The sequence below is a fragment of the Buceros rhinoceros genome, unplaced genomic scaffold (assembly GCF_000710305.1).
Source record: "Buceros rhinoceros silvestris isolate BGI_N320 unplaced genomic scaffold, ASM71030v1 scaffold6709, whole genome shotgun sequence".
In the NCBI taxonomy this organism is placed as follows: domain Eukaryota; kingdom Metazoa; phylum Chordata; class Aves; order Bucerotiformes; family Bucerotidae; genus Buceros; species Buceros rhinoceros.
The window spans coordinates 174,634-190,301 of NW_010429751.1; the positions used below are offsets into that span (position 1 = coordinate 174,634).

The 15,668-nt window shown below is 37.1% G+C and overlaps 1 protein-coding gene across 3 annotated transcripts in view; it reads right to left on the bottom strand.

The window, feature by feature from the left end:
• ZMYND11 (zinc finger, MYND-type containing 11) overlaps positions 1 to 14,069 on the bottom strand; it is a 60,888-nt gene extending 46,819 nt beyond the window's left edge. For 2 of the 3 annotated variants that reach the window (XM_010142771.1, XM_010142769.1), the window contains exon 1: positions 13,926 to 14,041. In XM_010142771.1, coding sequence (XP_010141073.1) covers positions 13,926 to 14,041 — 116 coding nt within the window. Of the gene's footprint in view, positions 1 to 13,925 lie in introns of all 3 variants that reach the window. The other variant, XM_010142770.1, reaches the window with a different exon arrangement.
• Between the last annotated feature and the right edge of the window lie 1,599 nt (positions 14,070 to 15,668).

A 15,668-nucleotide genomic window follows, 5' to 3' on the forward strand; every position in this document is an offset into this window, starting at 1 on the left:
TGAACCGCTGGTCCATTTTACGGTATTTATGGGTCAGTATGTTCTCCGTTTCTAAACTGGCAGGGTAAACCTCTCTGACATTAGCATAGAAGAATCTAGCAAACCTAACAAAACTACAGCTTTTTCAATCAGCTTCTAAGATCCTACTAAAACATGTTTTCAATTACTGAAATGCTGCTTGGAAAGCAAAGCATAAGAATATTTAGCATGCAGGTTGTTCATTACCAGCCTTAACAAATCTCACTCAGCATTGTCTCACCATCAACTGTGTATGTACATGAGCTGACCTTCAGAAACAAGATACTACCAACTGAACCAGGTAAATGCACATGTGCACATGGCTAATACATGTGCACACCTGTCCGACAGCAACAGCAAATATTTAGAGGAAAACAACAGAGGTTAATAATTAATAGATTTGTAGTTGTACATGTGTGTGCATGCCCATCTGTATTTAGTACACAAACTACCCATCAGAAAAATGTGAGCAGTGATTTTAAACCTATTTGGGGCTGCAGATGAATAGTAGTAAGGTATTTTCAAATTTAGCAGCAATAAATATTATGTTCTTTGATACACCTTATTCTTTTCACCCATTCTAAAGCCTTGACCACCTCTCAGACACCACAGGGATAGCCCAAGGGGTCAGCACAGCTGCGGGTGAGGACTTGAGCAGTTTTCAGAGGCCTTAGGCCATCCAGGAGCCACACAGCCTCTGCTGCACACCCTACCTGAGCCAGCTTACAATGGAGGGGAAGGACTGATAGGCAGGGAAACGTGGCATGCACCCTTCCTCCTTCACAGCAACAAAATGCAGAAGCTCCTATAACTCATGCCACTATTAAGTGACAACTGGATCTTGTCATCTCCCTTTGCTAAACAAAACTGGACCATAGGAGTACCTGAAATCACATCTCTTGTATGCCCTATATACAGGGGACATCACAGACACATCAAAGTCTGTCAGCACACAAGACACTAAAACTTCAAAAAATTTTCCCAAACCAGCTATTATTCAGCACGTCTTTCTACTCAAAACCTACATCAAACACATGTGCTTCATAACATACCTTAAAACTCAAGAAAAAGGTTTGTTTTGATCTAAGGGGTGTGGAGGAAGCAGACTCTAAAGCTGTGATCACCATAGGAGCAAAACAGATACAAAAGTAGCTGGCACTGGCAGGGGATCAGATGGTGAACTTTCCCCTACAGCTGTCACACAGCTCACAACTGCTCAGTGCTGTGTAAAACACTACGCAAAGCTAAACCCTGCCCCAAAGTTTAATATATACTGCCACATAATTATGCACGTATATAGCTAACTCTACTCACACAGAGTCCTCTCGAAGGCACCTGTGGTCTACTGAGATGCAGTAAATGGTTTACATGGGTGCAGCTCTGTTGTGGCCTGAAAAACAAAGCTGGCCAAGGAAGGAAGGAACTAAGGTTACTTAAGGTGAACAGTTGACACATGTATTTAAAAAAAATCTCATTTTTTCTGGACTCATATGAAATTGCACTTCCAGCCACCTGAACTCATCAAAAGAAAATACTGAAAAAAATCTCTGTAAAAGACTAAATCAAAATACTTTAGTGAAGGAAACAGCTGCCTTATATAAAACACAGAGGTGTGACAAGTGTAGGGGGATGCTAATTTTAGTGGCAAACACTGTAATCTTGGTTTGATCAATTACCTCTGCCTATGCTGGATGCCTCCGCCCTCCACGATGGGAAGGGAAGTAGCAGTCTGCTAAGTAACTCATCCAGGGAGAAACACAGGTTGTAAGACTTTCCTTGTAGGCATGGCAGTTCTCAGAATTGAGATCTGATAAAATATAGCAGATTCCATGAAACTCAGCTGAATGACTGCCATTAATTTTAAATGTTATATATAAATGTATATAAAAATGTCATAGATTCAGGGACAGACCTTAAGGAATAATGTACAAAATGGAAGGAAAGCAGCCAAAAATCTATTCTGAGTTCTGTATTGTGTTTCTACCTCTGGTGAGAAATGATGCCTTTTGCTTTAGATTCAGGGAATGACAGTTTTTATAGATGGCCCATGCACTTCTTTTAAGAGTAATTTGCAAGGAATAGGTCACTTGATCATACTGAAAGTAAAAATGGAGGTGATAGCTGTGATTTTTTTTTTCCTTTTATCAAATACAGCTACATGGCATAAGAACTTAATATATCCAGGCTCAAACTTCAGGAATCCATTAGCTATTCTTGTAGAGAGCCACATGAAGATTTGCACACATGCTTCCATCTGAAGGTCTCAACTCTGAAGCATAGGCTGCCTGCTCCCAACAGATGTAGCTTTGTGGCACAAACCAAGTTTCACAAAACACAGGCTAAACGTTATGGGTATTTGTATTTCAAAACAATGTATTTGAAATAGATATTCCCTGCTGCCAGAAACAGAGAGCTGGTCTGAAAGCTGAAGACAATACAGACACGCAGAGAAAGCAGAACTGTTTACAGTGGGGATGCAGCAGCACACTTTTGGTTTTGTTTCCTAAGGTACTTTCTGATATGTTTACAGTTTCTCAAATTCTCACTATGGATAAAATCCATTAAGGTAAAGACAACCAAAGCATAACATCCTTCGTCTGTACTTATACTTCACAAAGAGAAAGCCACGTATATGAGAAGGCTGCATTTGATTTCCAGTGCACTTCACATGCCAACAGCATGCTGCATAGACCACACAGGCATTGACAGACTGTTGCCCGTGCAATAAAACACTGATTGTATGTTCTACATTCTGTGCAGTCCAAAATTCCAAGTGGTGGGTGCAGAGAAATGGATTTACAGAGAAATGATAAATTTTCCTCTCCCTCTGACATCAGTATCTGCAATGTTCATTTTGAAGACACATACATTCTCTGAGCAGGAAATGTTTTGAAAAGCTGTTTCATCTCTCCTTCATAGTCTAGAAATACAGCATGTGCATGAATACAGAATCTAATTTTGTGCAGTGCTTTTATAAAGCAAAAAGAATGCAGAAACTTGATAGCGAACCGGTGAGATCCAGCAGTTCAATGAAACTCAGAACTGCCTGATGTTTCTTCTGCTGCTGCTAAAACCAAGCTGGGGAGTAAACTTGTTTGTGTATGCCACAGAGTTTCCTACAGTGTTCATCAACTGGGTCATTCCTGTCGACAATACGGTAATTTTAACTCAGGTTAAAATTGTTTCAGTAATTTAAGTTCTCATTCATACAACTTCACTACACACTTCAGATTGTGTAACCCACCAATATGACCATGAAAAGCAAGTAATTAAGCTATTCAACCCTTATCTACAAAAATCTCCATTTCAGAACTACTACCATTTTCTTAAAGAGGAGCTTATCTAAAAAGGGCTTTGGTCCCATTGTTCTGACACTTCATGCAGACATACAACTGCTTGTGTATTTGCAGAGCCACTCTTCCATCCAGCAGTTTTCTGTGCATGTACTGAAGAGGCAAACGAGTATACATGACTCAGAATATAACATCCCGTCTAATACCTTGTAAATTAAATATTTGGTTAGCTCTTACTGAGCATCTCAATTCAAAACATTATTGAAAAAGTGCTTTTATGATTCAGTTCTTTTAGTGTTTTCTATCTAAATTGATATCCATTCTTATCTTGGTTAAAAGTAACATACACACACATCTTTTTTTTTTTTTCTTTTGGTCAGAGTAGTTTTAGTTTGGCTGAGTTTCAAAATCATCACACTGTCACACAACTGTTCACCTAATTACCAGCTAGGGAACAGCACAACGTCTGGAAAAGTCATCAGGTCAGGGCTGTTGCTTTTGGTGATGATATTGTTTATTTGAATGGGAGTATGAAACCACAGCCTAAAACAGACAGCGTAAGCAGTGCTCTGGAGATCATTCTCTCCACTGATTACACAGAAAGCCTTGATGAGCACTTCAGGCCAGACAGCAACCTGTTAAATGGCCATGTCAAACTCACTTTTATCTTTTACTTCTAACAGAAAGCTGTATTTATTTACAGTAAGGAAACCAAACTTAAGCTAGAAGTTTCACTTTCAAATATCATAAAGATGTTACGATTTGAGCCAAAATCAACACTGGTTGTGACATAAACAGTAAATTGGTTTGCTTTTAGTAATTAGAAATAAAGATAGCCTGTTGTGTATTTTTCACTGTAAACTTACACAACTTCAACACAAACATTAATAGAAGTAGGAAGTACAAGAGAATATCCATTAAAATGAGAATGAGGACAGTGATTTTCAAGTCAGCTACACTTCCATCACTTTCCTTCTCAATATTTATACTGGAATTCGGAGTTCATAGTTTGCATGTATTATCTAACAAAATAAAATTAAATATTGAATATTACAGGTTTTATAGTAACACACAGTAAGGACAGTGTGCTGGTTTTGACTGGGATAGAGTTAATTTTCTTCAGGGTAGCTCATATAGGGCTGTGGTTTGGGTCCGTGCTGGAACAGTGTTGATAACACAGGAATGATTTAGTTATTGCTGAGCAGTGCTTATACAGAGTCAAGGGTTTTTCCGCTCCTCATCCCACCTCACCAGTGAGTAGGCTGGAAGTGCACAAAGAGCTGGGAAGGGAGACAGCTGGAACAGCTGACCCCAACTGACCAACGGGATATCCCAGACCATAAGACATCATGCTCAGCATATAAAGCTGGGGGAAGAAAAAGGAGGGGTGGATGTTCGGAGTGATGACATTTGCCTTCCCAAGTCACCGTTACATGATGGAACCCAGCTCTCCTGGAGATGGCCTGCCCATGGGAAGTGGTGAATTAATTCCTTGTTTTGCTTTGCTTGTGTGTACAGCTTTGGCTTTACCTATTAAACTGACTTTATCTCAACCCAAGAGTTTTCTCACTCTTACTCTTCTGATTCTCTCCCCCATCCGACCAGGTGGGAGAGAGCAAGTAGCTGTGTGGAGCTTAGTTGCCGGCTGGGGTTAAACCATGACAGAGTTTGAATGAGTTTGCACTCATTAGCAAACATCAAACAAGGAGTATGGCTGTCGTTAATAACCATGTGCTTGTGCTGTTAGTGTGAATCATTTTATTTAGCAGTCATACTCATGCTCAGCCCAGAGATGACTTCAGCTACTGAATCAATGAAGAACATTGACCGTTGAGACAAAAAAAAAAACCCTGCCTTACTAGCAATACCATATAAGAGCATTCTTAACAGAAGAATTATTAAATAAGGAAAACTAATCAAGCAAAACCACTACCTGACCACCTATTTATTTTTTGCAGAACAAACTGTAGGACTAGAAAAGTATGCATTAGTATTTCTGATCAAAGCAAGAACACAGAAAGTTTAGCCTCACCCCCAGCTCTAGCCCTCAACAAAATTGCCTTTTATGCTAAACCCCTACAGGCAGAACGGTTGCACAGACAGCTACAGCATCCTGTCCATTGCATGTATTCAGCATAAATAGGAAAAAAATGTGGCAAGGCTGCAGGAATCTCTGTCAGTGCCATGGTGAAGAGTTTTCTACACTAGTCTTATCACAGCCAGCACTGAGAAGGAGACCCACTAATTCAAGTACCAATGTTTTTTAACATATGGTGTGACAGTGGCTCAGTACGAAGTTGAAGGAAAAATTATTCCTATAAAATCACAAACAACATTGCTTGACGAATCTGGACTTCTTTTTATGTATTCCTCTAACTGGTTTAATTAATGTGATTAAATATAATCATTACACAAACTGAAGAAACTATCTATATCAACAAAAGAGCTTGATGGGAAAAAAAGGAATTATTAATATGCATTATAAACTCAAAATGACACTTTATCCAAATCTACCAGTTCAGAAATTTTACTACTACTCATAGCAAATGCAGCTAGGTCCTTTCTAGCCTTTTCCAAGAAAAGTTTGCAGTGTTTTCCTGCCTTCCCTGTTTCCACTCTCCTCAGTCAAAAATGTCTAAAAGCAGCTCTTAAAATGGATCATTAAGACCCGCAATATTAAAGGTACATAATATTCAAAACACAAAATCATGACAAACTCACAAACAAAATAAGATTACACACCAGATAAACAAACAGATAAAAGACTTATGATAAATGTAGCTATTTACAGGCAACACATGTGAAATTTAATGAACATTTTTAATCTTTAATAAGCTTTAATAGCTTGCTGAATATTACCGCACTGGTCAGTCTCAGAACAAATTCAAAAGCAAACCTGAGTACTGGTTATGAAGGAAAAGCTGGAAGGATTTCCTGTATTTTCCTCCATATATGCAGTTTTCAATGTTCTTTTTTTTACTTTATAGCATATATCTGAACTTTTGAAAATCTCCAAAATTTTCAACCTGAATGCATCAGTTAGCCTCACTGTGAAGCCAACAGTATAAAAAATTAATGTACCAAACAAGTCAAACATTTTTGCATCCCCTATATTTCTGAACGATGTATTCCTATGCTTGTAACTGACAGTTGTGCACACATGCAGTTTTCATATGTGACCAAAATACTACTTTTACTAAAAATTCTGTCATTAGGGAGTCAAATGATCAGGTTTAGATTGGTTTTTGTTTTACTAATATAATGATTTTTAATCAAATCGATCATAAAATTGTTGGAAAACCACTTTTTTTTCCCCCCAGGATGATCTATGACTATGGATTTACAAGTTTTAAAACTCTAGACTTCGTTCATTCTCTTGGTTTAACATAAAAAGAGTGTTATCAAACCAGGAAAGAACATACTGGTTTGAGACTAAAAGAAGCAATTGAAGTTTATTATGGGAAAGAGAGTGGGAAAGTAGAAATGTAAAAGATTGACTTAGTGAAGTTGGACAGAAAGAAGTGCCTTGCCCTTGACTAAACAAAAAACACATCAAGAGTTATTTAAAACAAAGAGTTTTCTACCCTGTCATCACACGGTGACGTGTTTCTGTGTTCATTTTCTGTAATGCATATCTCTATATTTAAGCCAACTCAACACAAACTGAATTTGGTTTTCTCAGGAGTGAACACTCAGTAGACAGGCTGCCTCTAGAAACAGCTATGTGGCCTGCTGAGGAAGTGGTATCACGGTTCTTACTGCAGGACCTTGTACTCAACACTTTTGTCTACCCTTGCCATAATTACAAACTGCTATGAGACTGCATGGCATGGAAAAAAAAACCCTTTACTGTACTGTTCTTCTTCATCCTTCCCCAACTGGTAAAATGCGAGCTTTCCAGAGCACCTCCTTCAGTATTGACCCGTTCCACCCCATACAAATGACCAGGGTTTGATTAACACATACCAGATTCTGAAAAGTTGGTTTTAATAACATGGTATGCTTCATATGGTCACATGAGGATGATGTAAAGATGTAGGAAAGGAGCCAGTAACACCAGCTAAAAGTGAACTCAAGCAACCACTGCATTCTTCTGCATAAGGGGAGGATGCTTTACTTCAAACAATTGTTTTCAGATAAGCCTACTCTCCATAACAAAAGGACAGCTGTTTTAGGGGAATGGCTTGACAAAGGATAAGAAACCAACAGAGCAGAAAAACATTCCTAAGCTTTCATTGCAGTCAAAGAAATACCAGGTGCTACGATACTTCTGCTCATGCAACCTTAAACAACAAGATTATCTAGTTATAAATCCAGAGTCATCTGCTCTCCTAATCATGCTTATGGCTTGCTATTTTTGTTTAGGCATGACTTTAGTTGCAACATGCAAAATATTAGGAAGATTGAAAATACCATCAGAAGTACTATAAATAGCAGATTTTTTCTAACAAGATTCTGAGCTTCGAATAAGCAATACTGTAAGAATCTTGCCTCAATTTTTTTCTTGCCACCGCACTGCATATTCTTATTTATAGACTTGTGTGATTATTCCCTACCTGTTCAAATTGCTCATTTTCTTATTTATACTCTCTTGTGATTGTTCTCTACCTGTTCAAATTGCTCATTCTCATCTTTGCTTTAATCAGTGCTTCTGGAAATTGTTTGCTGTTCAAGTAGACAGCATAGAAAGAGAACAGCAAAAGAACTGAGGCAACGAAAACAGATTTATGGATGGCAAAGACCCTCAACTTTATCTTTTCTCAGAGATTGACTAGAGAAATATCACTAGAGTGCTATTTGGAGAAGAAATACCCCTCCTAGGACTACACGTCAAACTGAGAGGGTCACATACTCAATCTACAACTGCTAGCATCTCCACCTCCACTGTGGGACCAGAAATTTTCATCACTTTACAGTAATCTGTCATACTGAGTAATTCTTGTCTGGCATGCTATCCCATCAGTGCTGATTAATGTCAGCCTGCACAAAGCTAACAAGGGACTGACAGAGGCTACTCTATATAGGCTGGGGTTCTGCTCGTTTCTCTTAGACGTTCTGACTTAGCTGTACTTACAGTAAATTAGAATATAACAAAAATGAGTCCACAGAACAAATACAAGAAAAGCAGTTATGACCTTTAGGGACCTAGTACGGCACCATCCCATTTAAAACGAATTTAAAAAGATGAGAGTCTTTGTACCTGCTTATGAAAAAAAGGCATTTTCTTGTACCATCAATGCTGTAAAACAGCTTTCTGACCGATGAAACTGATAGTTTCAGTTTCGCTTTATTTGAAAATAACAGAAATTCTCCAGTTATGGCATAGCAATTTTACCCTAGCTTATCCTACTCTTTCCTTCAGCTTAATCCTCCCAAAAGCTGGGATACCTCTAACCTATGGACTATGGTTACTTGGTTTCATTCCCAAAACTAACTCCTTCTTGAGAAAGCCAACTTGTTCCTCTTGGGAAAAAGGCAAAGTATGACCAAGAGGTTAGTTGGCTCCTGCCAGAGAACATGGATGTATAAAAGATTGGCTCCTTCTGCCAAGAGCACTCCAATACTGTTCCAACATGCTATGTGTCCTCAGATGCCTTCATTCATGCCTACTGGCAAACTATCATGCCTCTAGCTTCAAGTTTCAAGAACAGCATTGCTGTGGGCTCTATTATTCTTGGCACTTAGAACTGAAGAACCACACACACATATAAAACAAACAAAGAATATGTCAGGGCCAAAGAAACATACCACGAACCAAAGCAATGTAGTGTGGTCACAGCATATCTGCTCCAGATGGTGCCACAGCATTCCTTGTCACAGAACACGAAGACAGTATAGACACAGCCTTTATAAGAGTCAGGGAGAGAAGCCAAACAACTAGGTAATTCATGAAACACATTAAAGGAAGGGAGAAAAGAAAAAATGAAGATGGAAGTATGGGAGAAAAGAATTATATTTTGGTTCTTCAAATTAATCTTAGTGGAATAGTTTACAAATCAGAACAATTATCTGTTTCCAATGACAAAATCTTCAGAGCAACCAATAGTTCTAGGACTCCATATTTGCCAGTTGGATATTTTAATAACATTAACTTAATAGATAATGAACTCCAAACTAATCATAAATGCCATGAAATGTTCATAAACTGCTACTGAAGAAACCAAATACCTTGTGACATAAAGGGTAAATATTTAATTAATAATCAATTATATCTTAGGAGTCCAATTATCTGTAAGGGAATTATAAAGAAAACATTATAAAAGAAACTGGAAGACATGAGTAGTCAAAGAAAGAGAACTTTAAAAACATGTCTGTACAGAAACACTTAGCAATCTGCTATGCAATTGAGTGTCAATAAATTATCCTACTTATTTAAATATGCATGCCTTTTTTCCTGTGTATTTTGAAGCATTTTATTCCACAGAATCATTTTTTGAGGTTACACCAAATCCAAAACAGATAGAAGAGAATGAGGAAAAACCAGAAAGTCAAAGTATAATTATTATTTTTAACACACTTTTAGGGATGAACAATTTGTCAAGCTGCGCTCTTGACAGAGAATTCACAAGACATGGGAAGCCATTTCTCTGCTTGTATTTACAGCATAACTAATAACCAATAATGCTCATCCAAATAATTGACATATTAGGGTCAAATAAGCCCAACATCAAGTCTGTACAGAGTAAGAATTCATATTTCTTAATAAATCTCTCTTAGAAATATAATTTTGCTATTAAGTAATTTGGTAGTTCAGAAATGTTAGATATTTCTAGTAGTTAGATTTAAAATCATTATAATTCATTGACCTGAGATACAGTAGGACAATATAAGCCAGGTGAGAATATTTATTTTCCATAGCTTTACAGAAATGTTACCACTGCCTTCAGATGAGCTTTACCATTAAATAAAAATGCACCGAATGCACTGAAGCTTGTTTACAAAGATAGGAAATATAGTTTTTATATATATATTAAAGTTTTCTTCAAAAGGTAGTCTGCATTTCTAGTAATAATTCCTTTAAATTCACGACACTGTTAATTCTTGTTGGTATTGGTTTTCAGCCCTTCATTTAGTTTTCAAGCTCCTGAGGAATGCTGATTGCCATCCAAGGGAAAGTACCTTTCCAACTATAATGTATCCCCACATATAATCACTAAAATTGCAGAATCCCTTTCATATACGGATTTGTTGATTTTTTTTTTGAGACATCAAGTTTGTGCAGTGTGGTTTTTTCCCTACCAATGATTTTATTTAAGTACTTACATAATATTCCGATTAACACACATTCCAACTGCCACTTTTAACACACATTTTTAATTCCTTCAAAAACAGACACCTTTCTTGAGTTTCTTTGCTGTATGTAATTACTTTTATAAAATAATTGCCAAAAGCTCAGTAAGCTCACTAACCAATTTCTTAATGGCTCTTCATATTCCTATGCATATTCACTTGCATATTCAAATTTTCCAAGTGATTCCTTCCACGACACAAGACAGTTTTCAATCACTTCCTAGTCACGCATTTTTCTATTCTTGCATTTCCCCCTCATCAATTTAAAAAGTAAAGCATACTTGATTTGGTCTACTTTTAATTAAAAAGCTTCTTTTCTTACAGGTTTTTCCCGATAATGTTAGAAGTACCTTCTAGTGCTCTTGGCTCCTCCTACACTATCCTCCTACTCTTATGTTCTCCACAGAAAACACGTGGCTAGTTTATAGATTGTTCTTGAATACTTTCTATTGCCAGTACCTCATGTAAGTGTTTCTTTACCCCAGATATTTTTTAACAATTACACATGAAGTACACAGGTTATATTTTACATATTTTAATGTGTTATATAAATTTATCTCTTTTTCACATTGAGTTGTAAGAGTTCATAATCTATAAACAACAACAATCTTCTTTTTCTATTACCAACACTCCCTCCCTGGTCATAGAAAGTAAATGCTCCTTTATATGCACCGTGGCTTTTCCTCAGCACCAGAGACTAAGAATAGCAAGAAGTAAATGAAATGAACAGGAATATGTCAGGAAGAGGGAGACAACCATGCTGAATGGCAGGTTAGGGGAAAAGCCAACAAACAGATTTGCCTAAAATGAGCAAACCATCTAATGAAGAAAGCAGCAATAGAGAATTTGCTATGAAGGTGTTTGGACTAACAGGTCACAAGATATACAGGACAACTTGCCTCTAGCAACAAATGTAGCCTCAACCTATGTGGAAAATAAAATAAAATAAAAAATCAAACCATGAATCATCTTTTCAACTTGTGAAGTTCTCTGAGAGTACGCATTCACCATCCACTATATGACATGGTAGGATGACTGTCATTTACCTTAAACATGTATTTATGAAATAATATTATCTTGCTTGTTGTCTGTATCCTTACTCAGAAATAAGATATGCTTCCATAAATTTCATTGTCATTGTTACTTGCAAATACTTGTGATATATAAAACCACTCTTGCAGTCAATCCCAAGATGTATTAACACTTCTAAAAAATGTTACTAATCCACATACGAGAATCTTCCCTTTAGCTTATACATATACGCTCATAATTTTCAATTTTGACCACTGTTTGGATTTGGTCTTTTTAATTATTCATACATTTGCCTATGTGCCCAGACACTGACTGATCTTTTAAGGAACAGCAGTTGTACTTGACCAAATGGTCTTTCAGCCTGGAAGAATACATCAGCTGCTCAGTTTTCATCAGAAGAGATATTCTGACTCCCTGTTAATTGCAGGACTTTATTTCGAATATTTCGTAATACACATACTCCTTTACTAAGTCATCTGTGTTTCTTTATCAATGACTGGTACCATAAAGCAATTCAAAAGTTTTTATCTTTTCCTTGTCAGAAGTTATCTCCTTAAAAATACCATATAACAGAAGCCAGATCACTGTTCATCACTCTTGTGGCTGATCTGCATGTGAAGCATTTACAATGTCCAAGCACTTTTCAGATGACTCTTCACTGTTAACACCTTGCACATCTTTCTCACACTACTAAGGCTGCTTGCATTTCTAGTTAATCACTTATTTTTCTTTTGATTAGAAATGAGTCACACAAGCTGGATTTAGACTGGTTTTTAAAAAAATCAAAGTACCCTTCAGTTGCCAAGAGCAGTACTTCTTTTTCTAGTATCCAATTACTTGTTTTCTCAACCTCATTTGTAATGGTAGGATCCGTCTTACCTAACTTTAATGTTATTTGCACTACCTTAAAACAGGCAAGTCTCATAGAAGAGGAATGAATCCCCAGGTAGTTGTGCCTGTTTCCCTGTATTACGTACAAAAAGAGCATAACTAACAAACTCAGCTAATTTGTGGCCTGAAGCAATTAATTTGAAATGTTAAAAGGGAAAGTTTACCCTCTTGTCTCCTTGAAGACATGATGCAAACATATATGCTTTACAGCATTCTGAAACTCAAGTGCAACCTCAAAATGAAATTCCCTAAAATACAATCTCCCTCCCAAGCCCACTTGGAACTCTCTGTGTCTGGGAAGGTGTTTTTCAGTTTAACGGTGCACTTTGTTGTAGGAGATAGGTACGCACTAAACCATCTAGGACATTATCTTTTTTGTTTTTCCTGGTTATTGTTCACTATGTTTGGAGAATCTGAACTGTTACACTTCTTCCACTTACAAAGCCACTTGTGCCTGTCTTTTCCACCCAGGGCTTCCAAACTCTGTCAGTGGACCATATGATAATGATTTTCAATTCGTTAGCTACCTGCACTGTTCATAACTCTCCCCTTCGGTTGTCTATGGCTTCATTATCACTTCACGTTGGTTCTGGCAACTGAAGAGTTGCCAACTGGTTACTTTCGCTCTCTTAAATTATTCATATTGATTGACAAATGTGACATACATGTTGGCTTGGAAAAGCAGAGAGACACAAAGCCTCTCTCAGTTTTTACTGCAGAGGCTACTCCAAGTTATCTCTAGATGGTATTTTAATATTGTAGACCTTTTTACATATTGCAAGCTCTACAGAAAAAAGAGTATATATTTCTCAGTGTACACAGCACCTAATATACTTTGAATAATCTGTCAATATTAACAACAGCATCAGGCATAGGTGGTAATCATCTCATGTCTTCTTTAATAGCATCCCAGGCCCATCTCAACAAATACAATTTCTTATTTGTTTGAGCAACCTAACACTTCAGGTTTATCTTCGTCTTCTGGAAAAGAGTTCCCCACTGGCCTATCACATTTTCCTAAAGAATTAGATTGTTTACAATCTAATCATCCTTTTCTCCTTAACTGTTGTATCTACTTCTTGTATTTTGACAAAACTAACCAGTGAGTACAACTCTGAGAGGATCAGCTCAGTTCAAGTACTATAAATACTCCATATTCCCCGAGGACGCTTATACAAAACACAGTGAGTAAGATCTCAATTCGATGGAGTAAACCTCACTTTATGATCTCTAGGTGCTCAGTTCTCTGAGGTTTTTTTTAGTAATTAGATAATTAGTAACACAGAAGTACATGTAATTGTTTCACAGTCTCTCACTATGTTTACTGTCTCTGTTTCATAGGTCTTTTAATAGCATCAACCTTCCCACTAATCAAGACTTGTTTTGGAATGGATCACTTACTTTGTAATACGGTCAATGTTAGCAATTTGCTTCTGGTTCCGGATTATTTCTATAGCTGCCCAAAGATGCTGGATAGCCTTTGTATCTGCCTGTCGTCTCTTCGTTAAGCGTGCCATGACCTGTTTACTTGGTCAGCTGCAGCCGATAAATAAAAGAAATACACCAAAAAGTTAATAATGAATTATGAAATGGATACGTGATGATCACATTGCAATAAATATTACAAGGAAAATTTTGTTAACCTATAGCAATATAATTTGTATACAGTAGCATGTTTTCTAACGTGTAAAAAACAGTACAAAGAAAAAAAGTAGTTTCACATCACATAATCTATACAGAAGACAAGAGGTGACCCGTAAAAAGCATCAAATCAATAGCAAACGACTTTATTTTTTAAACTGGTGTTTTGTTTTGTTTTTTTTTTAAAAGTTACTTTTACAAAAAGTCACTTAGTTCACTTCTCAGTTCCCTAAATTTTGGTAAAAAGCAGAAGATACCCTAGCCTGAAGCTTTCACAGCCTATTGCATTGCCTACAATCCTTAAAAAGGGCAAGTGGTGCTTGACTACATCACACGGTGTAAGCATGAACTCTGACACAAAGAAAAAGCTGGACCCACAGGTTAGTATACAATACAGTTCTCAGAGTATTACTTTTATATTTTTGCCTTTTACAACTACTTTTAAAAAATATTATATGTGTGAGTAGATATTAGATGTATATTTTCATGGATGATAAAATATTTTAAAAAATATTTTGGAACAAGTCCATTTTCTGTAGCATGCTAAAACCCAACAGGACCAAAGTGCTTCTGATGGCATTTACCCATCTAATCAACCCTGAATGGGAACATAATGAGCATCTGGCTTTGTTTACAAATTTTCCAAAAGCTTGAGGCGATGAGTACAGACAAGCCATAAATCGCCTACAGCCCTACTACAGGCATAGAATTCCTTTTTAAAAGCTTAACGATGCATTTTGATCACTAAATAACTTTCTTCCAGTGCCACTGTTTTCTCAATGAAAAAAATGACTGATTTATGACTGCTACCAAGGTCTATAATTTATTTTAGAGATGTCCTCGAAATGAACTCTGTAGTATGCACGCGGATATTTGTAGCTAGTAGAGTATTAACTTCAGTAACCCAAAATAATACAAAAAATGCAAAAACATCACACCATCTGTGCCATGTTAAAGATGGGAATTTAAGTACTAAAAGTGTCCCTCAAATTAAAAAAAAACTGAACAGATTCGAGTATTCCATCATTTGCAGCAATATAATGTTCAAGTCCATGGGACTTACAGGTACTTGTCAAAGAGGACGGTCAAGTTGCAGATACAACATTAGCTCGGTAACGACCACCCACTCTACAGGTGTAATGAAATGATGTGCAACACTCTATTATTAAGGAGAGTAAATGATTTAACAGCATTATACTTCATATTACGTAGTCCATTAAAAAAAAAAGGAAAATAAAAGATGATCTGAAGTACTATGTGCATGAGGCACCTCTGGCTGCTGGAGACAGATCTGGGAAGGGCAGAACAGAGTGGTGCTCATGGAGACAACTGAACCCATGGTTCTGCTTTAAAAATCTCTTCCTGCTGGGATTTAAAGCAAGGGCAACTGGATGGATGTCCCGGTAAAGAAAGGCCAAGAATGCATGTTTGAGGGAAGGGTAAGAGGGAATACGACAGACATACGGCTAAGAGCGACAGCCTAAGAGAGATTCAGAGAGAGAA